This window comes from Capricornis sumatraensis, chromosome 10 (assembly GCF_032405125.1).
Source record: "Capricornis sumatraensis isolate serow.1 chromosome 10, serow.2, whole genome shotgun sequence".
NCBI lineage: Eukaryota > Metazoa > Chordata > Mammalia > Artiodactyla > Bovidae > Capricornis > Capricornis sumatraensis.
Genome location: NC_091078.1, coordinates 3739792 through 3763712, shown reverse-complemented (window position 1 = coordinate 3763712; position 23921 = coordinate 3739792). Strand labels below are relative to the sequence as shown.

General features: G+C 51.7%; 1 protein-coding gene across 1 annotated transcript in view; it reads right to left on the bottom strand.

Annotated features, from left to right (window-relative positions):
- Positions 1-2470: 2470 nt before the first annotated feature.
- LOC138087287 (anthrax toxin receptor-like) overlaps positions 2471-23921 on the bottom strand; it is a 45968-nt gene continuing 24517 nt past the window's right edge. The window contains exons 6-15 of the mRNA XM_068982298.1: positions 23509-23589; positions 23349-23409; positions 16025-16120; positions 13007-13076; positions 12362-12452; positions 11212-11415; positions 9735-9773; positions 9181-9259; positions 3197-3396; positions 2471-2698 (exon numbers count right to left, since the gene is read on the bottom strand). Of these exons, the coding sequence (XP_068838399.1) occupies positions 2471-2698; positions 3197-3396; positions 9181-9259; positions 9735-9773; positions 11212-11415; positions 12362-12452; positions 13007-13076; positions 16025-16120; positions 23349-23409; positions 23509-23589 (1149 nt within the window). The remainder of the gene's footprint in view (positions 2699-3196; positions 3397-9180; positions 9260-9734; positions 9774-11211; positions 11416-12361; positions 12453-13006; positions 13077-16024; positions 16121-23348; positions 23410-23508; positions 23590-23921) is intronic.

Genomic DNA, 23921 nt, shown 5'->3' with positions numbered 1-23921 from the left:
GGCCATAGCCTTGCCAGGGATGCACGCTCCCTCAGGGGTGCTCGCGCTCCTACTTGGTTGTTTGTGGAGGAGGTTGTGGCTGGCCCTGGTCGGGTCTGGGGAGGCTCCCAGCTTCCGGAAGCTCAAGGCTTTGGTCCAAGCCTGGAGGTCCATCTGAGTCTACAGAGGTTGCTTTACATGAAACCAAGGGACATTCAGAAAATGTGCCTATTTGGACTTTACTGGTGGTCCAGTGATCGAGACTCTGTGCTTCTAATGCAGGGGGTGTGAGTTTAACCCTTGGTTGGGGAACCACATGCCATGTGGTGTGGCCAAAATAAAGTAAAATGAAACCTAATTAAAAAAAAGAGAAAGTGTGCATTTTTGTTGTCCTAGTCTAAAATAAGGGAGAAGCATTGCCCAGTATATTTCTCTGGGTATAGGTCTCAGCTTGAGACAGCTCAGATATGAGGCCACTTTTCTAAAAATATCCTGCTTGCCCCCAGGACTTAGGTAGGAGGGGCACCTGGGACAAAAGGCTGCCCATCTACAAGTCAGGTATCAGCTAAGGGCTGCACCTCCTTCCTTCTTCACTAGGGTGAGGCACCTCTGGCTGATGTGAAACCGAAAAGGTCCGATGAGACAGAATGAGGAGAGGTAGGGGGCAAAGAGGGCCCAGGGAGAGATGCCAAGGAAAGTCCCGTTTTCTACTGCCTCTTATTACCATGCACAGAAGGAAGTGAGGCCAGGGTTGGTGGGTGTGGGTGGTAAGGTGTGGGCTCATGCCCCTCCCAGATCTCCCCTGATTTGATGGTCCAAAGTTATGACCACCTCCTCCTTCTGTTCATGGGTGAGGCAGGAGTGATGGGCTAAAAATGAGAAGGCTCTCAACATCCACTAGTAAACAGACATGCTGATTTCAGCCAGGGTCACATTGGGCTCTTTATTAAATTACAGATACATTTCTCTGTGTAGAGTCACAGAGTCTCAGAGATGGGCATGTATTGTATTACAGTTACACACAAACACATAGATATAATGTCGGAGCACAGAGCCAGTTTCAGAAATGTGTCCCTGACACTCTCAGGCCAGGACAATGCTCTCACCCCTTACAAACAATCCAAAATACTCCGCTTCTAAGGAAGAGATAAAATCTCTCTATAGGATTTCACACTATTTAAATCTCCTTTCTGTCTAATAAAATTTCACACACTTGGTATCATGAGTACATTTTCTTTTCCTCTTTTTTTTTACCTATAGCTGTCATACGGATATTCAACTAAAAGGCACAAATATAACATTCAAGGAGATGGGAGTGAGGGTGGAAAGTATTTAACGTACTATCGATGCGGATTAGAGACAGCTAGCTGTGGTGCCTCCGGGATACTCCTTCTGAAGTGCTTCCGTACTCCCGCGGGGTGTGCATGGCCTTGGAACATCATACAGACAGCCTGGGTGGTGGGGAGGATGCTGAGTGCTAAAACATCTGTCGGGAGCACCGTTCCTTCTGTTTCGCAGATGGCGAATAACGGAATTGAACTTCTCTAGGGAAATGGAGAGTCTTCACACTCACACACGTGTCCTCTAAAATTTCCCTGGGCCTAGGGCTTTCCTTGTAGCTCAGCTGATAAAGAATCTGCCTGCAGTGTGGGAGACCTGGGTTTGATCCCTGGGTTGGGAAGATTCCCCTGGAGAAGGGAACGGATACCCACTCCAGTGTTCTGGCATGCAGAATTTCATGGACTGTATAGGCCAGGGGGTCACAAACAGTCAGACACGACTGAGAGACGTTCATTATTCAGGGACCTCTGACTTAGGGACAGAGGATTGGATGGCTGGATGACATCACCAACTCAATGGACATGAGTTTGAGAATGATCCGGGAGTGTTGGTGATGGACACAGCCTGGCATGCTGCGGTCCGTGGGGTCACAAAGAGTTGGACACGGCTGAGCGACTGAACTGAACTGGAATGAGGGACCTGTTGATTTATCTGGGAAGAAAAGGTGCACTTCCAGCTGGTGAACTGTAGAGGGCCTCATCTCTTTCTGAGACATGACTGGAACGTAAGCAACCAAAAGATGGAAACCAGGAGCAAGGAGTGAAGAAGATGAGAAATTCAAGTAGTCCTCTCTGTGCCAGATTAGGGAATGAGACACAGGATTGTATTCATATTTTAAAGATCTTTTGGGTTTTGTTCAAATAGCAGAATTTGACTAAAACCCCATCCTAGACCTTGGTGACAGATGAAGATCAGGTTTTGGGGACTGGGACTCATCATGTGTAATCCTCAGGACATCAGGGTGCTATGTCCTCGCAGGACCAGTATAGATACTTCTCATACAGTGGAGCAGTGCTCACCAGGTAGCAAACTCTGATTAGCAACAGATTCCAACGCATTGTGACCGTAAACCAAGACTCAATATATATGTCTAATTCAGCAAGCAAAGGGCTCTGAATAATCTTGGGGTTTTGGTGCTTTAGAGCTTGGGCTATGGGGGCTGGAGTGACAAAGTGGCTCTGTTGGCTGTCCGGGCAGGGGTCGAGATGAACGGCTGCATTCTGGAGGGGGGCCTGGAGCACGTGGATGGGGAGTGCTGGAACCGTGAGCAGCAGTTGTTGATGGTGAAGCACTCCCGGCTGGGCTGAACGCAGGCCTTAGGGCTGCAGTGCAGTGGCCCACAGTGCGGCCTCATTAGGGCAAAGTTGACGCACTTTCCCTGCGGGCGACAAAACAGAGAGAAGATCACTAGAAGCCGCTGAACTGGGAGCAGAAGGCTGCAGTTTCCCTGGGGCCTGCCGAGCGCCTTCTCTGACTCAGGCCCACCCTTCTCCTGCTGCCCAGAGTCCCCTGATTCCCCTGCTGGGCTTGTCTGGGCCTGCCGGTCCCTATAGGTGCTCCTTATGCAGTACAGACTTCAGGCTTTGGTGGGCCTGCCACTCAATGCGAAATGTTACCCTGAGCACCTGTGAGGCCCAGCCTTGGGACCCACTGTGCCCAGACTCTGTCCTGAGCCACACACGTCTCCAGCTGCCCATCCGTCCTCACCTTCCTCTGCACCCACGGCCGGTCTAAGCCCTCAGCTCCTTCCCTCGGCTGACTCAAGCACCTCCTCTCCCCTGGTCACCTGGCTCCACTTCCCGTCAATCCAGGCCCTCATGGTATCATCCTCAAGTTTCTTCTTCCTCAGCTCACACCTTCAGCTGTGCTTCCTCACTGCCTGGAAGACCAGCCCGGTGCTCAGCCTGGTGCCTCGGGCCATCAAGCCCACAGGCTCCTGGCCTGTCACCAGCACTGCCAGACGCACTGGAAGCGCGCCTGCATTCCAGCTGCGCTCTCCATGCTCCCCTGCTTCGGGCTTGTCCTCCCCGGCCTCTCCATTTCCCGTATCCGGACTGCCATCCTCTGAGGCTGCCTCTGTTTTCCCCTCAAGCCAGTGTGGGAGTGCCAGAGGCACTGTGGCTGGTTCCCTCCTCTCTCAAGCCCATGGGCAGGGTCTCCGTCAACAGCAGGATTCTGTTCCTCCCCGCCCCTAGGATTGCATCCCAAATTCCTGAACTAAACAGGAATTTTACAATCACCTTAGAATCATTTAGGTCAAGTTCCCTAAAAACATTCATTGCAGTTTTCACTAAAGCAGCATTAAGCCCATAAATTTGGGGGGAAAAGTTGGCATTGTGGTCTAGGTTTCTGCATTTTCAAGTCTTCTGTCATAGCGAAAGAGTAAAGTTCTGTGGTTTCTGTACATTATAGGTCAGCACACATTGTCACACACATGTGTGGGTATGTTCTTTTATTGCTACTCTGAATAGATTGGGATCTTCTATCTTTATTTCTAAGCTCCCATATTTCTATTTACTCTAGAACATGAACAGATTATTCCAGACCTAGCATCTTCTGCCTCTGGGCTCCCTTTCACTTTCTCACAGCCAGACTGCAGGGCACCTCTCCCCTGGCCACAGCCTGTCACTGAGCTGCAGGGGCAGGGATGTGCATGTGGGTTGAGGGAGAGGAGTGAGGGGCTCCAGACAGTGGTGGAGGCCCCCGGGTCTGTTGTGTGATCATAAGGGGGTGAGGGAGGCGACTGGGGGCTGAGGGGAGTGTCCTTCTCCTCTGGTTTTCTATTAATGAGGAGATCTAAGCTGGTGACCAATCACTTCCTATATTAACTCAGCTGCTCCACAGTGAAGGAATGTTTCTTGAAGCAATTGGCAAATGGTTGGTGGAACCTTAATCTCCAGGGCTTTGGAGCTTTGGCTCCATTTCTGGATTTCCTGTTTATTACAGAGGGAAGTGTGTGTGTGCGTGCACGTGTGCTTGGGAGTGTGTGAGAGAGAGGAGTTGGGAGGGGATGAGGGTTGTTGAGCATGGGGAAGCAGGCTGCCAACACTGTCCCAAAGTTATGATCTGAGACTTTCATAAAGGTCACAGTCTTGAACAACTTTCAAGTTGGGACTTCCTGGAGGGCAGAAGTGCTGGCCCAGCTCTATCACACACGTGTTTTGATGTTCCCTCTGTGAGTGGCGTCAAAACATAGGAACTCAGGAACTCCTTGGCCATGAATGCATCTGACAGCCTCTCTGTAGCTCTAATCATTCCCAGGACAACTGTTTCCAGTATATATTTATGTGTTCATATTTAGAGGCGGTTTGTAAGCAATATAGTGTGAAAATAAGAAATTAACATTCACAGTTGTTTACGCATCTAACACACTGCACAGAGGAAGGAAGTCCTTTCTAGTTCTTTCGCACTCACTGTGACAGCAGCTTACAGGAGCTGTGGCCTGGCCTTGAAAGTGAGTCTCCCTAGGGTCGTTAGCAGCCTTGCTGCACCCTTACACAACCTTGTCATGTTGAGCCCATCACAAAGCATCAGAACCTTGGTTTCTTTAGCTTCAAAACGCAGAGCAGTGATCACCTGGCTGAACAGAGAGGCAGCCAAGCATGGGTGAGGTCTGGGCCTTGGGTTGTGGATACTGGCCTCATGGCTGTGCAGCTGGGTAGGTGTACAGGGGGTCAGCTTCCTCCCTGGTAGAGTGTTGGGAGGATGAAAAGACAGCTTATATGAAGTACTCACTGGCAATCCCTACTCTGCATAAATGGCCGCTGTTGTGGGAATGAATGAGACCCTTGTGTAAAAGGTCTTGAGTGAGTCACACTCTCTGTAGACAGTTATGTCACTGCCGGCATCACATTCAGTGAGAGTGGAAGGTTTCCTATTTTCACTCGATTTTGCTGATGTGTCTAGCAGAACTGATTTCCATGAACTGAATGGGCTGACCTGGGAAAGTCAGGGAACAAAGAGGATCAGGACTTCCAGTGTGGGTTTGACTCGAGACTAAGAAAGTGAACTGAGTCTTGCTGCATCATTCCGTTGCGTGTGTAGGAAAGACGGTCTGGGAGGGACCATTATCAGATTTCCTCTGGGGATTAGAAGGCAGTGGGGCAGGGAAACATGGTCATTTCACAGAAGGTTACAATAAACAAGAATGATTGCTTCTGTTACAAAAAGGCTGAGTGTTTTGGTAAAGTGAACCTTGGAGGATTTTCCGCATTGTATTGTGCTGAAGGCAGTCATATCTAAATCACCGAAACAAGCAGCTGGCTGAGGTTTTAGAAGGCAGCAGCTCCTGCAAGGTCATCCCCAGACTCCACGGTTCTCTCTCTGAGCATGCTCACATACACAGGCCTGACTGCATTTCCAGTCCAGATGGAGGAGTTTGGAAACAACCTCCCTATGGCTCAGGAACTAGATGGAGGAGAGAGAGGCTGCACGTTTGCGCTGCTGGGAACTGACTCCCCTGAGGCTTGTTTTTCAGCACAGCCTGGTGAAGAGGGCCTGGGCGAGGTTCTGTCTGAACAGAGCTCCTGGGACGGGTTACAGGGCACAGGGGATGGTCAGCAGTGAGAGGACAGAAGGCTTATGTCTGTCCTTGGAAGGACATCTGGTTGATGCTCCTAATCCCCTGCCTGGGCTGAGCTAGGGCAGGCTGAGACCCCCCCAGGCGCAGTCTTGACATGTTCCCACTGAGGCATGCCCTTTCCTCCAGCTCCAGAACTCCTCTCGCTGAGGGGACCTATGGTTCAGGTAGGAAAAACATGAGGCCACTCCTGCATAATATGTCCCTGAATAGGGTGTCTCCTGTTATACATTCAGGGTGGGGATTGGGAGCTGACACTGGCCTGCAGAGACGATAGGCTCCCAGTTGACACTCCATCACTTAGGCTATGATTCACTCTAAGGCCTGGGACCAGAACACAGACGGCTTCAAGAAAGGAATCAGGACTCCTGCACCCACCAGAATACTGGAAGTGTCCACAGATATCCTTAACACTCAAGCCCCAGGATTATGGTTGGGAGGGATGAGGTCAAACGGGAGGGGGGCAGAGGAATGGGAGGGGTCACATCCACCAGGCACAGTCGCGGGCTCCCAGCCCCTCTCAGGATGAGCAGGGTTGGTTTCAGCCAGCTCTGGCTGCTGCCGCTTACTCTCTGGGTGGCCTTGGCAGCTTCCCTGATCTCTCAGGCCTCCGTTTTGCCTCCAGGAAGCACACAGATCACTGTGAGCCCAGAGAGACTAACGGGCAGGCTGGAGAGCTGGTGTTGCAGGGGCCGAGCAGAGCCCTGGGGGATACGAGCTCCCTAGCCCATCACTCTGCCATCCAAGCATGAGCTCCACAGAGCAGCCCTGGGCCTGTGACCGCTTCAGAGCCCTGTGCTCTGGGCAGGAAGGCTGCTTCTGGGGTCTCCCATCTGGGTCTTATCTCTGTCTTGCTCTGTCCTTCCTGCTCCTGACTGAGCATCTCTGGGCGGCTGTCTCTACTGTTCGAGGCATAATGCTGGCATGGGGCTCTTGTGAGCATAATGAGGCTGTGGTTGTGGGGAGAGGTTCCAGGAGAATCAGGTGGAGAATGGGGCTTCCCGGCAAGCAAACCTGGGACTGAGAGCCGTAGGAACGCTGGCACTCTGGCACCAGATAATGTCTCTGCTGGGTGTGAGCAGTGCCTCAGATGTGTCAGTATCGGTGTCCAGAGGCTTTCTGGCCTGACTACAGTTTCCAAACGCCCAAGCGCCCAGTCTCCAAGAGCCTGTTTGATTCAGGGAAGGTGACCAATGCAGCCCTCATTAAAGACTCGGGGTCCACAATGTCCTCCAGGCCCCTGGTCTGGTCTGTAGAAAGGGTCTGAGTTTGGAATGGCCAGGCAAATGATTTCCAGGCAAACCATTGCCCTCCTTGGGCCCCAGGGAGCTGGGTAGGGCAACCTCTGGTGGTCTGTGGGTAAGCACCATGAGATCATGTGTACTGACCCCAAATGGGGGACGAAGCAGTGAGAAGGGTAAAGCCAGGCTCAGAATTCAAGTCAGTGCTCCTCCCAGCCTTTGTGACTTAGTCAAGTCACTCAGCCTCTCTGCGGGATAATAGTAGTATCTACCTGTAATTATTGGGAGGATTAAAGCAATGAAGACATGTAAAGTTTTTAGCTGAGCAACTGACCCACAGAAAGAGCACAGTAGAATTACGCAGCATTATTGTTACATTCCAAGGATGACAGCTGGAAGGATTTGGCTTCTCCCCATTGTCACAGGCAATGACACAGGAGGTCATCTTTGCTACCTGCTAAATGCAGTCAGTGTTGGCTCGACAACATTGGGGAGGGGGTGTCACCATGTCCCACCATTGCTGGCACTTGAGTGACCAGTTCAGGAAGATCTCATGGGTGGGGTGCAGCTAGCAGTCCCCCAGGGGAGGGGGAGTTGTGGAGAGGGACGATTGATGGGAGGCAAATAGGCCTCTCCAGACCTTTTTACTTAGGATTGGCAGTTCTAGTCATAGTTCTGAGAAGAAAGGTCCTGACATCCTTGAGATGAGGACACAGAGGAAACGCATGTGTGCCATGTGGAGAATCGTCTGGAGGCGCATGAGCTCCAGGTCTGCACTTCTTGGGCATTCTTCCTGGCAGATACCCAGACAGGACAGGGTTCTCTGGCCCACAGTCTCAGGGGGCAATGATGAAGGGCAAAACCAAGACCCCAACCCATGGGGAGCATCCCTGTGACCTGCTTACCATGTCTCTGGTTGGGCACCACATTACTGACATCTGATTGCAGCGCTGAACAAATTCACACAAGCTATCCAGTTTTCCCTGAAAAGCAGATGTGTTTGTGAGGACGCGACAGGCCTAGATGCTGCCTCTAGAGGGACAGTGTCTCCTCTCACTTGAAATTGCCTGTCAGGGATCCATCCCCACCAATTCCCTGAAACAACACTGAACTGCCCTTTGGGGGCCCCAACAACAACCAGAACTTGGGCCCATCCCAAGGGGAAAATGCTGGCAGTGATGGGAACGTGAGCCCTTGTACTTTCGGCTTCCCCTGAGCAACTAGGTTTGGGGTGCTTTTGGCTTTCTTTAGCAGCAAGGGAACATAGTCTGGTGCCCACAGCTCGTTTCTGCTCAAGCCGTGCCTACTGGAGCCAGACTTGGGCATGGAGCAGCTGTCCTCACCCCTGCTCCCCAGCCGTGGACTCAGCGCTCCTTCCCGAGGGCCCTTCTCACCTCCATTCGTTTCATTCCCCCTCCTTGGCACCCACAAGGGACAATCACTGTGGGGCACGGCATTTGGCACGTCTCCTCCGGCTCCTAGGGAGAGAAAACACCATGTTCTTGTCTGGCAGCTCCTGGGTGCAGACACATGACGTCTGTTGCCCTGGCACCTGTCAAGTGTCGGCCACTCAGCTGTTTGTGGGAGAATCAAGGACAGATGAGCAGCTCCCGGCACAGGAAGAGAGTGGCCTCCATATGAAAACACACCAGCTCCATTTGGCTTACAAAGACGGCTCCTCTCCAAAGATCAGCAAACTCTACCCTGTCCCCTTGGCTCCCAGAGGCGCCCCTGCAGGAGAGGCTGGGTGTGAGGCTGCACTATGTGACAGCGGCTGTCAGGGGTGCAGCAGCAGCAGGGGACAGGGCTGCACTCACCCACCTCGGGCAGACGCAGCCCCCAGGCCCCACTGCGGCCAGTGCTATGCCAGTCCTGCAGAGGCCCTCTTGGCCACTAGACATCAGACCCAGACCCTCCTGTCTTGGGACACGGTGCTCCTGCTCTAACTGCCTCTTATGGGCCCTGCTTTGGGTCCCCACTCTGGTGGGTCAGCCACAGCCTCCCCACCTGACTTTGGCACCTGTGCTCACCTTGACTCACCTCTCTCACAGCTCGATGCCAGATAAGACTCTCCTTCCTCCTCAGTCCCCCAGAGGCCAACCCCACCAAGGCCCTCACCCTGAAATGAGCCAGGGATGAAGAACAAGGAAACGGAGGCCCAACATGCAGCAGAGCTCAGGGAGGGGGTCCAGGTCCCTGAAACCTGAGGATCCGTTTCCAAAAACTCACCTGGGTCCTGAAAGGACCATCCTACAAACAGTCCTTTGGGAACTGACAAAATGTCCATTGGTTCCAGGAAGGATCGTAGCTGTTCCTGAGTCAGGCTACCCCACATGCTGACCCAGTGCTGAAGGCCTTGGGTCAGACCATGCTGGGGGCTGGGGAGCGGTGCCCTCTGGGCGACACTTTGCGAGTCTGCTTCTCCGTCAGCATCCCTCTGTCACCCTCTCTTTCTACCAGTTCTCTCTGCCCAGATAGGTGAGCGCTGGAAGGGTTGGGGAGGACATCTCCCCAGGTGCCTCTGGGGGCCTCTCTGTGCAGGGCATTGTGTGCATGGGCATGCTCTCAACATCAGGACCAAGCACGTCACTCACCCTTTCTGGATTCAGCACTGGCGGTGGCTCCTTGACGGTCTGCAATGGAAGTGATCAAGATGGAAGTTGTCAAGCTTAGTGCCCGTAAAGCTTATCTCTGCTGAACTGACGCGTTCTGGGGTCAGACCTTGCAGCGTGAATTGGCTTCCCTCAAGTTTCACACCCCAGCCTGGGTGTCACAGCTCCCTCCTTAATGACTTTTCACCTTCATCCATCTTTTCCTGCTTACCTGGTACTCACAACAAGGGACAGTCACTGTGGTTAAAATCATGGGTTCAAAGGCATGTGGAGGGCTCTGGCTCAGCTACGCAGATAGAAGGGGACGCTGCTCAATAGCAGTAGGGAGGCAGAAAATGGGTTTTGGGGTGTCTGCTGTCTGTAGGTCTATAACCAACAGGCTCCCCCTTTCTGGGCCTCAGGCTTCTCAGTTATCAAAGGGGAATCAAGGCCTCCATGTATGGTTAAGTGGGAGACAGACTAAGGTTCCTGGTCCCTGGTAGAGGCTGCACATAGGAGTTTTCATCAGCAGCCCTGACAGCGTATGGAGACAAGAGAGCACTCCCCACACCCCTCCCAGCTCCCCCCTCCCACCCCCTGCAGCCCTCCCTGCCTCCCAGCCCTCGGGGATGACTGTCCACCTCCCTCTCCCCATGCTTTCTCTCCTCACTTCTTGCCCTTTGCAGAAACCTGACCCGCTGGCTTCCAGGCTGCTTTGCTCGTCCTTTCTCAGCTCTGCTTTCCCTCTTCTTCACCCAGCGCTGTCCTGTGCCCTTGCAAACCCGGCTGGCCAGTCCCTCTCCCTCCCCTCCCTCCCCAGGGCCAGTCTCTGCTCTTCTCATTATCAGGGCACCTGCCACACCCTCTGAAGGGGACATTTACCTTCAATGCCCCCCAGGGGCCTACACCAGACCAGCCACTAGACAATGAGCTCTTATGGGCAAAGGTGGCGGGTACTTCATTCCTGCCCCTCTGTGCCCAGCATAGGGTCCTGCACATCCCGGTGACTGTGTGTGACTGATGAAGGAGTGACTAAGGTACCAGAGATGGGCAGGGATCCATGCTGCTTTCAAAGGCACAGCCGCCTCTGAGGTTAGCCCTCTCCAGGCCAGCATCCTTCTCCCTTTGGGCCATCAGTGGCCAGGCAGACCCCTCTTCTTCTCCCAGCAGCAGAGACTCCTGGGGCTTTGATCTACCTGAGTCTTTCTGCTGTAGGGCAGTGTGGTTCTCAGGGGATCTGGGGTCTCTTCTTTGCAGGGGCCAGACAACCCATAGGCCACCTCTATGTGAAGGTGGAAGCATGAGGCAAGTAGCCCCCTAGAGGCCCCGACTGTCTATGCCCAGGAGGGGAGGACAGAGTCTGTGCCTTGTTGGAGCTGATGGGAACCTGCCCACAGGCAGGATCTGAAGCGGGCCCATGCTCGGTCCCTCAGGGCTTGGTGAGGGCTGGACACAGGCTGTGTAGGCAGGGCTCACTCACCCTCCTGTGGCATAGCCACCAGACGCAGCAGAACATCAGGGACAATAGGAGCAGGGCTGGGATGAGTGCGAAGAGGTAGAGAGGGTTGACATAGGGGATGACTTGCGCGGGCGGGGCGGGCGGCGCGGGCGGCATCTCTGGAGGCGGCTGGGCAGCTGCTGAGGGAGCTGATGGGGTAGTCGTATCTGTAGCTGGCCCCCCTGCCTACAGAAAAAAACACATGGCGGAGTCCTGGCATGGACCAGGCGCCTACCACTTGGATCCCACCCCAGTCCTCCCTTACCCCTTTCTGCTTGTTTATCCCACTTGAGGAAACAGATTCTAGGAGATCACAGCTGGTACCCTTTGGAGCCCTGGGCCACAGATCCCACTGCTGGCCCTGCTCAGAGGCTCTCTCCAGAGACCTGTTAAGGAAGTCCAGTCCTCCAAGGAGTGACGGCACAGCCCTCACTGCCTGCGTTGGCTGAGAGCATGGGGTATTGTGAGGATCACAGACAGCTGTGACACCCAGATGGGAGAGAGGTGGGGGTGCGAGAGCAGAGGCAGGGCACCCTGAACACCTATCCATAGCCTCACTCCCTTGCTTCCTGGCTCTGCAGCCTCAGGCAAAGCTAGCTGGGTATGGCCACAGCTGTTGCACCCTCCAGACCCATGTGCCTGGAACCCAGATTTGGAGGGCTTAGGGATCCCAGAGGCCCTGGACTCTGTCTCCTACTACACAGGGCCCCAACCTCTCCCACTCACCCCGGTTGGAATCCAGGATGGAGCCTTGAGGTCCCCACCACAAGGCCCAGCCCAGGGAAGGTGGCAAGGTAGGTCCAGGCTGGGCAGAGCCTCAGCATCATCTCTGGAGCCTGCTAATTAGTCCCTTCCATGTGCCTTCAATGACACTTGGTTCACAGAGAGAGCAAAGGTTTGCAAGGCTTGGACGATAAGGCATACCCCAGGTGCTCTTTTTAGTAGCACTATGGCAATGCCCAACCTGATGGGAGTTCCGCACACAGATGCAGGGTTAAGGGCTCTGAGCTACCTGCGAGACGATGCTTAAGGCACATCAGGCTATCTGCTGGACCTGCCCGGGGTGCTGTTCCCTTCACTTGCCTCCTCAGGGTTCAGAGTGTCAGGACAGCCTTAGCTGCCAGAGCCTTACCCTGGTACTCGCGCAGTCCTTGCTGGTGAGGCTAACATCATTGTTGATGAAGCTGATACCATTGTTCAGGCTAATTTCCAGGGAGAAAGCCCTAAAGCACAGATAGGGTAGACAGTGACAACCAGGTCAGACAGACATAGTTCTTATACTTGGCTCAAACTGTAGCTCATAATCTCCTCACTGTAATGACTTTGAACATCAGGCATTCAGGGATATCAGAGAGCAGACAGCATGGGTAAAGAGAGTTCACCCCAAAGTATTACGAGGTCATCTTCTGCAATGAAGTCTGACGAAGCAGTGAGGATCCCTGAATGAAGTCAGATGTCCTCGTGGCCATGAGCTGAGTGACCAGGGTTGGTGGTATGGTGTCACCATTCCAACTTCTCAGTCAGTACAGCATGAGAGTTTAGCTCCAAAAGGCTGCCCAGAGCAAAGGTGCCACCCATCCCCGGGCACAGCATCTCTTGCATCCTGCTCTCCTCAGTAGAGCCTGGGTTGCAGCAGATCACTGAGCGCCTCAAGGGACTGTCAGCCAAGGCAGGTGCGGAGGATGCATGCATCCCCCTGGAAACATTATTGTGTTGCCCCAGTAGAGGTGGATTCTCAAATTCTTTACACCTCATGGTGGCAGAATCGGGCACTTACTCATCTGGACTCTCTATCTTTATTCCTGGGCATATCACACTGGTATCTTTCACAGAGCTGGCTTTTTCATCTGAAACACAATCGCATGAGAAGAATGTCAACGGACTCATCCATTCATCCACCCACCCCTCCCCTTCTGCCTGCCCTTGGCAAGCGGAGCCACCACTCTGGCAGAAGCAGCTTCTCTTCTCTGCCTTTTCCTGACACCTACGATGCGCCAGGCACCGTTCAAGGCTTGGGCTCTGGTGTTTAATGGGAACAAAGCAGGCAGACGTCTTGCTCTCAAAGGCCTGACATTTGTGGGACTGGAGAGGGAGTCAGACAATAAAGTAGCAAACAACGGACAAATGAATGGCAGGGTGGAAAGTGCCATGATGTCAAAACCAAGGGGAGGGGTAGGGAAGGGAGGGGAAGGGGCTGCTGCAAAGACGCAGCACAGCCAAAACTAAATAAATGAAGTGATAATCAAACTGAAGGTTTCCCTTTGCATTCCTGATTTGTTAATGTTTTTATAGCCTCCTTTTAACTTAGGGACTTTTTTTTTTTAATGAACTGATGAAGAAGAACGATTCGTGAAGAGCATGTCTCATGAAGAAGCATCTCTGTGACTCTCAGTACTTTCTCCAATTCCACTCAGCTTTTCTTCTGTCATTCAGAAAAAATTAGATTTATTAAGCTGTATTTGAGATGTTACAGGCACTTGTCTATGTTGAGATCAAGGGTAATGTTTTATTCTTTACTGTTTCATATTTTCCTGTTTTCTACCATGTAGCATTGTTATAATTAACAATTTCTAATGTATTTTTATTGTTTTTATTTTTATCTTTTTGCCACAGGTCAGGGCTCTTCCCTAAAGAATGGTTCATTTCCATATGGAAAACTTTTTGGACCTAACTCAACCGTCAGATTAGCTATGAACTTCAGACAGTGCGAGTCCTTCATTGGGACTGCAAATAAAAGCTAACTGCCCAGTACGGTTAGGGGAAAGGATTTGCATCTGAAGGACAGGATGGTTGGGATTACTGTGAGCAATTTGTTCTCCATAGGCTGTTCACAATCCTGAACAGGGAGAGGGGGGTGACAGCAGGCACTTCACATACTGAGAGCACAGAAAAGCGTGGCTGATTGTAAAGCAGGTTTCAGCCCAATAGTAACTGGTTAGCTAAATACTCGCCACATCTAGACAACTTTTTGAAGCATAAACACTTTACATACTAGTGACAGGCAATGTAAAACTTAAAGAAATCTTGGTTAATTTTTTTTTCTTTTTTACATTTCTTTATATTTTCTAAACTTCTGTCTTATGTTTTAATCAGAGGCAAACATAATTAAAAGGAAGCAAGTCAATCCTCATCAGTGCATCAGGGCTCCCAGCAGTAAACAGCATGGTGCAGCCACTTCTTATCAGCCTCGACTCTATGCAGTGAGGTGGTCAGTGGAGGAGCCCAGGACTGCAGGATGGGCTGTCCTGTGGGAGAACCTGGTCCTGGCCCATCCCAGAGAGGTGGCATCCAGAAAGGAAAGCAATACAGCCACGGACGACAGAGGAACATCTGAACACACTTCCCGAAAGATAGGTTGTGTCCCACCTTCCTTGAGAAAGGTCATCTCAGCGAGCTGGAAGGCCCAGAGGAGGCAGTTACAAGAACCAGCTTGTGACCTTGGGCACGCTCTTGAATTGACCCTGACTCTGCTTTCAGATCTATACAAGGGAATAACAATAGGTGTATTTTGAGAATTAATTGGGATAGTGCATGTAAGACCTTGAGCACATTAGCCAATGTGCTCAATAAATAGTTCTCCATGCAAATAATTTACTGATGTGGCTCAGACGGTAAAGCGTCTGCCTACAATGCAGGAGACCCGGGTTTGATCCCTGGGTCGGGAAGTTCCCCTGGAGAAGGAAATGGCAGCCCACTCCAGTACTCTTGCCTGGAAAATCCCATGGACGGAGGAGCCCGGTAGGCTACAGTCCATGGGGTCACAAAGTCACGGACACAACTGAGCAACTTCATAGTCACTCCCAAGAAACTACAAACCGTGGGAAATCTAACTCCCTGAGACCATCTACACATTCTGTGGTGTGAGCAGTTGGCAATGGGAGAACCCTGCCTATCCCATGCACCCATGGAAGAAGGAGAGATGGCCCGGAAGTGCTGAGGGAGAGAACTTGCTCTGGGTTTACCAGATGGCCCTGGAATGAGAAGTCATTGAGCATAATGTATCTATCTAATCAATGTATCAGTGGGATAACTTGGAGACCTGAGGAGGAAGAGGAAGTCTAATCGTCCCCAGGCACTCTCTGGGGGAGATGAGACCCTCTTCAGTGATGAGGGCATATCTCCTGCCCCATCTGTGTGCTTCCTCAGGCCACTCGCCCATCGTGGAAGAACACCTAGTGCCTGAATATTTCCAAATAGTAGCTTATGTACATGATAGGGCTTAGTTGCGCACCTACCATATGAACGGCCCCATTGTATAGTGCAGATAATAGAGACTGAGAACAGAACACTCATGAGGTCAAGATCACACATGTAAAGTGGGCCTGAGCCAGAATTCCAGGGTCCAGGCCTGGCGATTGGCATCTGCTCTCAATGCCACCCTCCTGGGAGAGCTCAGTGCACCTGGCCCAGATTCAGGGCCCTGGGGGTGCCATCACTTCCCACCAGAAGAGTTGTGAGATTCAAGTACTTGTCTCTCAAGGGAAGTGAGGGCCAAGGAAAGTGTGGGGGCAGTGCAGCCGTAAGGGCAGACCCAGCATCTCAAGCCCAGCTTCTGCAAGAGCAAGCTCTGGGCCAAGATGGTCTTGATGTGCTGGAGTTGATACCTTCCAGGCTGGGATGAAGGGCAAGGTGGCCAGTCTTACCAGCCAGGTCACTCCTTCCATTGTCTACGCTGCCTTCATCCTCACAGTGTCTGCAGTGAATGGTCAGCAAAGGCTTTGACGGCTTAGCTGGCTAAGGGAATGCAGTGTGCTGTGGGAAGCGTGTCACTTGGTGGCACCGAGGGGCTACTTACCGATTAGCTTGTCTTTGAATTTAAATCTACAAATAACTTCATCTTCATTCTTTGCATTATTAAAACCTTTTCCAGAAATCATCAATTCATATTCATCTGCAAGGGCGACACCCAAAGGTCTGTTATTAGGAGAGTGCTGACTTCCTTCTGATCTTACAGTTATGACAGGCCACACTATAACTGAATTCCCAGGGATTCCAATAAGCAAGCAGCTATGTCTGAACCAATATATGGGCACACACTGGGTCTTACCTGGCATCACAAAGGGTAAAGCTGAGGTGCCTGGGGCTTAAGCACTTGTGGGCCTCTCAATGCCGCCTTTGGTTCATCAAGCTCATTGAAGGCACCCTGTCTGCTACCCTCCATGGGGCAAACCCAGCCACAGGTTTCTGACTTTGAAGTCCCAAGGTCTTCCCTAAGAGGTGCAGGCAGTGTTCCTTACCAGGCCTTCCCTTACATTAATGACCCAGAAACAAGATAATGCAGGCTGAAGACATTCCTGACCCTTGTCTGAGCTGAGCACACAAGACTAAGTGCTTGTGGGCCTTTCTCACACTCAGGGGTCTGTTCCTTCTCACTGTGATTCTCTATGCCAATGGCAGGCTGGATACCCCAGGTACAGGGCCAGGACCTGGGTAAAGCAGGGCCAAGAAGGGAGGCAAGGACCCTGCACAGGAGAATCACCCATGGAGGGTGGAACCCTGTCTTAGCTGTGGTTCTGAAGTCTGCAGTGGCAGCTCTTCACCTCCCTCTTCCTGCTGCTTCACGTACCTCACACAATGCCCCCAGGGATTCACCAAGCATTTCCTTCTGTTAGGGTGGGAGACTTTGATTTGCTAAGGTGTAGTTCTGGGCCATTGGAGAAGGCAATGGCAACCCAGTTCAGTCCTCTTGCCTGGAAAATCCCATGGACGGAGGAGCCTGGTAGGCTGCAGTCCATGGGATGGCGAAGAGACTGAGTGACTTCACTTTCACTTTTCACTTTCATGCATTGGAGAAGGAAATGGCAACCCACTCCAGTGTTCTTGCCTGGAGAATCCCAGGGGCAGGGGAGCCTGGTGGGCTGCTGTCTATGGGGTTGCACAGAGTCGGATATAACTGACGCGACTCAGCAGCAGCAGCAGTTCTGGGCCACAGCCCTAGCCAGGCTGCTAGGTCCCCACTGGTGCTTCCTCGCAACTGAAATACTAATGGATCCAGAGAAGGCAGCCAGTGGGCCTGGCTCCTGGGGAGTGGACCAGGATAAATGCAGGTCTTCCAGCTACAAGCCCAAGGTCAATAGCCTCCACCCCTGTTCTCCTAGTTAAGGTCATTATTTGCCCAAGATCAATTAGCTTGAGGAATATTCCTCAGAAATGTCAGCACAGCTTTGGACCTGACAGTCCTGATTCCCCCTCCTTCAAGTCTTCCTGCAGTCCCTATCAGATCAAGGTGAAGTTTGTAAACTCTCTGTTTTGAGGAAATTAGATTCCTGGGCTGTGGGCTGAAGCCGTCCTGCTGACATGTTTTTATAGGCTTTCGAGTATTTTCAAGAAAATGGGAGTCCATGTTTAAAATCTGAACATTTTCTCTACTAATCCAGATTCCTAGAATTCTTGGAAAATGGGAACATTTGGCATGTGTGGGTTTGTATTTCTGCATGTCAACCACTGACTGGGCCAGAGGCCACTGCCCTCTCAGAAAGGGAAGCTCTCCAGTGGCCAAGTGCTTGCCCCTAACACTACTGACCATCATCCTTGGCTTGGCCTTGGTCCACTCCTCTTTCTGTTGGTACTTTCCTGGTCTAAGAGGGTACCTGAGGCATTGACCTGTCCTTGGAAGAGCTTTAGCAACACGGAAGCATGGAGAGAGCACTGAAGCTTTGATAAAGTACAGGGAAGGTGAACTGATTGCCTTGTGCTAAGAAATTAGTGCTTTCGTGGCCCATTCAGGGCAACCTTGAGGTCCCTTAATGACATCCCCTCCCATGCCCAGTAGCCAACAAACCAATGCTGCTTCTGAACCCGAATCTGCCAGGTTGCTCCCTCACCGTTCACACTTCCTAAGAGCCCTGCCTATCATGACATAAGGATCTGTATTTGTCCAGGAAGAAGCAGCTGGAACTGTGTCCTGCAAACATGCCTTTACCAGCACAACTTGGTCCAGCCTGAGCAAGGTGACTGGGCCTTAATCTCATGGAAGTATATTTCATAATTCATATTCCAGGATTATTTATTGCAAAGAATGGTTTCCTTGCAAAGCAGAACCATAAACCAATGAAACATATTTTAAGTAAAGATATAAGCAGAGAAGAGAAACTTAAGCTATTGAATATGGGGAAATCAGGCTCCAGATGAGGCCAAAAAAAAGCCAGTAGAAGCTTTTTTGCCATAAACAAAGAGCCAAAAGGAATCAGAAATGAGCAAATAAGTGCCATGCCAAAGCTTACAACTCCTGTGTTCATCCAAATGTTGTTTCCCACTAATGAGCACCTACTATGCACCGACCTTTATACTTTCTCCCTAAAATCTCCCAACAGCCCCATGAACTTAGGCATGAGCTAGGCAAGATTTACTACTCAGTTTTACACAGAGGGAAACTGTGACTTAGGGCAGGTCACTTCCTTCGACCCAAGGCAGGTACAGGGATCTGACCTCAAGTGCCCAATTTAGGACACACATCACGTCTGCGCCTGTCTTAATTCCAAACATCCATCACTCTGCTCTCTGGGGACACGCCCTTTCTGACCTGAGTCTTTGGCTTACAGGGCTCTGAGTTGAAACCAGAAAGCCCCCATAGGGGACCTGGTGGTCCCAGCCGCATGGTGGAGATTGGGCCCAGCCTCCTCCATGTGGGTGACTGGAGGGAGGGCAGCAGCGGAGGGCAGGGCCAGATGACAGCCCAGAGCACAGACCACACTGGCTCCCTCAGGAGCAGTGTGAGCTGCCCGCTGCCTGGGCGCCTTCCTTCCTCCTCGGGCCTCCTGCTGCCTCCAGCCCCGCTCAGGTGCTGCTTTGCCTCTGCAGTGGAGCCCTTCTCTCCCGGCAGTACTGCTCTCAAAGGGGGGCTGCTGAACTCTGGCAAGTCTCCAAAGTGGAAGGCAGGGTGGCGGTTTCAATATTTCAGCAAGAGAGACTTCCGGGTAAAGGACTTTTGCTTTGCCCAGAAAGCTGTCCCTCTTGCTTTCCAAAGTCCTCTCCTCATACCCCAATTCCTCCAACAGCAGCAGCCACAGGAAGGAAATAAAGTCACAGGAAGGACTGAAACTGGCTTCCAGGGCTGTACTTCCTGCACATCCCACACGGGTCCACTGCCTACAAGCCCTCAGGCTCTGGAAGGGGGACCGAGTCTCTCTGGAACAGAGAACTTTCTCTCTGGGAGAAAAGTTGTGCATCAGGTGGTCTGGGAGCTCTAGAGAGTGGCGCCGAGGGGGTAGGCTTGTCTGAGAAGGCTGGTGGAGCTGAGCGTGAAGGGGGCGTCTAAGCTGCTTGGGGCTGACGGGGGCGCACAGGTGGGAGTGGCTGGCCCTGGGGAGAGGAGGCGGGGGCACCACACGCGGTGCTGCACAGCCACTTGGACAGAGACTGCACATTGCCAACCGTGAGCTGGGCTTCGCCTTAAGGCAGCAGTTGTTCTTTGGTCTTGATTGCAGGGAATTCCTTTCCCAAGCTCACAGAGAGGTAAGCGTCAGGATGGTCCTACAGTACGACTTCTAACATCAGCCTATTAGGGACAATCTGAATATTGTCTCCCCAGGACCCGTGAAATAAACGGGTCCATCCATGCAATGGCATATTATGTAGAAGGTTGGCGAATACTATGTACTGCATGATGCTATTGATGTAACATATCCCTGTAAAGTATATTTAGATAGGAATTTACCTATCAAAGTTGAACTCTGCGGTTGTTAACTGGGGAGACCATGGGATGGGACAAGGGGGGACCTTATCGTGGTGGAGGGACAGCCTCTACCCAGGCTGGTTGCAGGGGTATCCCACACTGCTCTGCACGATGTGCCCTGCCAACACCCCTGCTCAACACAGCCTGCCCCAGCCACCCTCACAGAGGGCCTGCAGTCACGACGCAGAGCTGGACACCAGACCTCAGAGGGAAGCCCTGCTTGCCCCGTGTCCTACTGTGGCCTCCACTGGGCCCCACCTGCTGGGCTTCTTGCAGATACTCACTCTGGTCTGGTCACATACAGGAAAATGAGGGACCAGGTGCCACCTCCAGCCATAAATAAAGCCTGAATAAATCTTCCTGCCTGGGTTTATTCGGGCTTTATTTCTGGGTCAAGCCTGAATAAACCCAGCAACACACAGGAGGGATGAATCCCCAAACAGTAGTGCCCAGTGCCCCAGGCCAAACCTCTCATTCATCCTCTGTGAGTCACCGGAGAGAAGTTCTATAGCAGCAAAATAGACGGTGGAGGAAGAAATCAGAGAGTAGCTGCTTCTAGGGGGTGGGGGCAGGGATTGTCTGGGGAGAGAGCTGAGGCAACATTCTGGGGACACCTCTGATGTTCTCAGCAGCAGCAGCAGCTGATGTTCTGAGCCTTCATGTGCGCATTTTTCAGAACCCATCAAATGATACACTGAAGTCTGCTGCATTTGGAAAAAAAAAAAAATGAAAAGTGTTCCACAGGTAAAGATATGCAGAATAAAGGGTTTGTGGGTGTGGTAGTCTGATCAGTATAAGTTATTTGGAAATGCATCAAGAAATAAGATGGATTGATAGAGAGAGAGAAGAAAGAGAGAGGAGTTAGATAAACATGTGACCAGGGATATATGGTCAGATATTAATTGCAAGTTCAGTGGAGAGAGGAATGTTCATTATACATTCATTTCCATTTTTGGTATATGTTTGAAATCTTCTGTAATAAAGGGTTGGAATAATAACAATGAAGTGGATGATAAAAAAAGAAGAAGAATGCTGTGGACACAGCCAAGAAGAAGTTATGGTTCTTACTGAGTGATGAGTGGCCATGAGAGACCAAGGGCTGTGAGAAGCCTGGGGGCCCAGCTGATCAGGAAAGGCTGCGGATGGAGGCGCTCTGAGAGTGAAGTCTCAAGGGCTGGGTGGGCTGGACACTGGAAAGCTGGACAACGTTTTGCAGGAAACCCAATACCCCCACCCCCAGCCTCTGCAGCAGATGGGCAGACTTAGAGTAGAGGCTGGACATTGAAAGGCCCAGTTGTCTGGCTTGGGGGCCTCAGCCTCCAGAAGGTTACAGAAGTAGCCTTCTCTGCCCTTCGGGTCCTATGTAGAGGATGGGCTGGAGCAAAGCCCTAGAGGCAGGGAGGCCAGCAGAAGCCTCTGCCTATTCCTAGAGGTAGCCCAAGGTGCTGAAGCAGCCGCGTGCCTCCTGCTCACACCCTCTTGGCTTTCCCTCACTCGGCTCACTGACTTATTCAGAATGACAGCTTCTACTTTATTTGGGGTCCAGGTTCCTGCCTTGAGCTTTCCCTCCCAGTGACAGTCATGCCGTGTGGCAGCTTTTGACAAGATGACAACAATTGTAAAGGTCAGAGCAGCACCGCTGGGCCTCACTGGCAGAGGCTGTGCAGCAGGCACCTGTCACCCCAGCTAGGCCACCACAGGGTGTGAATGACAACAGGCATCCTCCCCTGAGGCCTGCAGGCCCGTGTGTGTCCTGGGGACCTGATCAGAGAATGGAGGCTCTCAGGTTGCTGCAAGCTGGGATGTGCAAGGAAAGACCCTGCACGTGTGTGGGGTCTCCTTCCATGGCCGCACCTTGCACAGGCCACGGGGTCAGAGGCAGGAGGGGTCGAGAGCTTCCACCCACAGAGGGCTCAGCGGGAGATGCTTTCACCCTGGGTGTTCTTTAACCACTTCCCCTCCCCAACCTGAGCTCAGTGTGAGGGTGGAGTCAGAGTCAGGGGTCAGTGATGGAAGTCTTAGTACCAGCTCCTGTAGGTGAGGGCCACCAGCTTCTAGATCCTGTGCCAGTCACTGTGAATTCCACTGCTTCTGTGTCCCACTGAAGATCTGATAGAAGGTATTGTTATTTCTACTTCTTGGAGATGAAATTGGAGTTGGTAGATATTCAGCCATTTGCCTCGGTTTCATGTCCTTGAGCAGCAGAGCTCAGATATGAACGCTGCTCTGTCTGACCCCACAGCCTTCTGCACTGTGGTCTTGCAGCTCCGAGCACCACAGCCAGGACCAGCTTCCTGGCTATGCATCCAGCTGCATCCAACTGGATGCTGTTATTGGGAGCGTGTGCTTTTCCACCCGCCTCAGCTCTACAAATCCCAGTGATGCGGATGCTTGAGCTGGCACACACAGAGCTCAGTTCAGAGAGAGTGCTTCTATCAGCAGTGCGCTACACAGGATCCTCCCGTCTGATGCGGGGACCATCCCAGGAGAGGGACAGCATCGCCATCAGGTTCCAGACCTCAGGGAGAGGCTGTCCCCACTGAACCGCTGCGGGTAATGACAGCTGTGAATATCTGTTGGATGCCTTTGTCAGGATCTGTTACTAGCGTGACACTGGCCGTGAACTATGTCCAGTTCTTTCCTTCATCCACTGAATAGTCATGCTTCTCTTCATTTTTCTGATGAGGAAAATCACACTGATATTTTGTGTATTGAATCAGCTTGGCATTTCCGGGGGGAACCCTAATCAGTCTTGATGCGCTTGTCCTTTTTTATGCTGTTGGCTTCTCTGTGTTAGCGTTTTGTTGAGGGTTTTTAAACTAAAGTTTTTCTTATTTCTTAGTTAAATTTCAAGTTTTGAGCTAAAAAAAAATGTACGCTTGTAATCAGTTAGCAATATTTTTGTGTCAGGTCATTTTGTGGCATACATTAAACATACAGAGCTGTTTGTCAATTATATCCTAATAAAGCTAGAAAGTGAAAGCAAAAGTCGCTTAGTCACATCTGACTCTTTGCGACCCCATGGACTATACAGTCCATGGAATTCTCCAGGCCAGAATATTGGAGTGGGTAGCTGTTCCCTTCTACAGGGGATCTTCCCAACCCAGGGATTGAACCCAGGTACCCTGCATTGCAGGTGGATTCTTTACTAGCTGAGCCACCAAGGCTCAGCTGTACAAACACACACACACACCCCACAACCCCCCACATGTACACCTCACATACACATTCTCTTATGGGCCCAATGTAGTCATATGCCCCCACATTTCTCTGCAATCACCCCACACACTCAGACACCACACTTACACATACAACTCACACTACACACACAAACCATATATACTGAAACCATGTGCTCAGAGCACACTCACAATGCACACTGGACGTACTAACAACTCACACAAACACACACCGCTGTATTTACAAAAGCAAGTCCAGCTCTTACCTCCTACGCAGATATCGGAAGGCTCCACAGAAGTAATTTCAATACAGGACTTAGTTTCGAGCTGAAATAGGGAGATGAGGGACGGGAGCAGGGGATGTGAATGTCAGGAACTTGCTGAGAACCCACCTCTTCCCGCTTCTCAAGTCCAGCCCTCACTCACTGGATCAACGATGTCTTTAAGAGCCTTGAATCCTTGGCTCACTGCAAACACGTGATATGGGCTGTCTGCAATTTCCATTAACTACAGTGGAGAGGAGATGGTTGGCACACAGCCAGAGGCTGGAAACACAGTAGATCCTATCCCAGGAAAAGGACTCTTGCCTGCTGCCATGTTGGATTCCAAAGGCCACTCTCTGGCGTCTGTCAGCAGCCCACCCCCAGGAAGTGGAAAGCTCCTCCACCCGCCCCTCTGGCGTGTAGGTTTACACAACGCTTGGTGTTCACCTGCCATGACTACCCGTTGTCCAAACACTTGGACTGGGATAAAGGGACATCCACTGAGTGACACTGGGACAGCTGTCTCTGAACGCTTTCACCAGCTGGGCTCAAAAGTGGCATGTGGTTCCCTGTGCG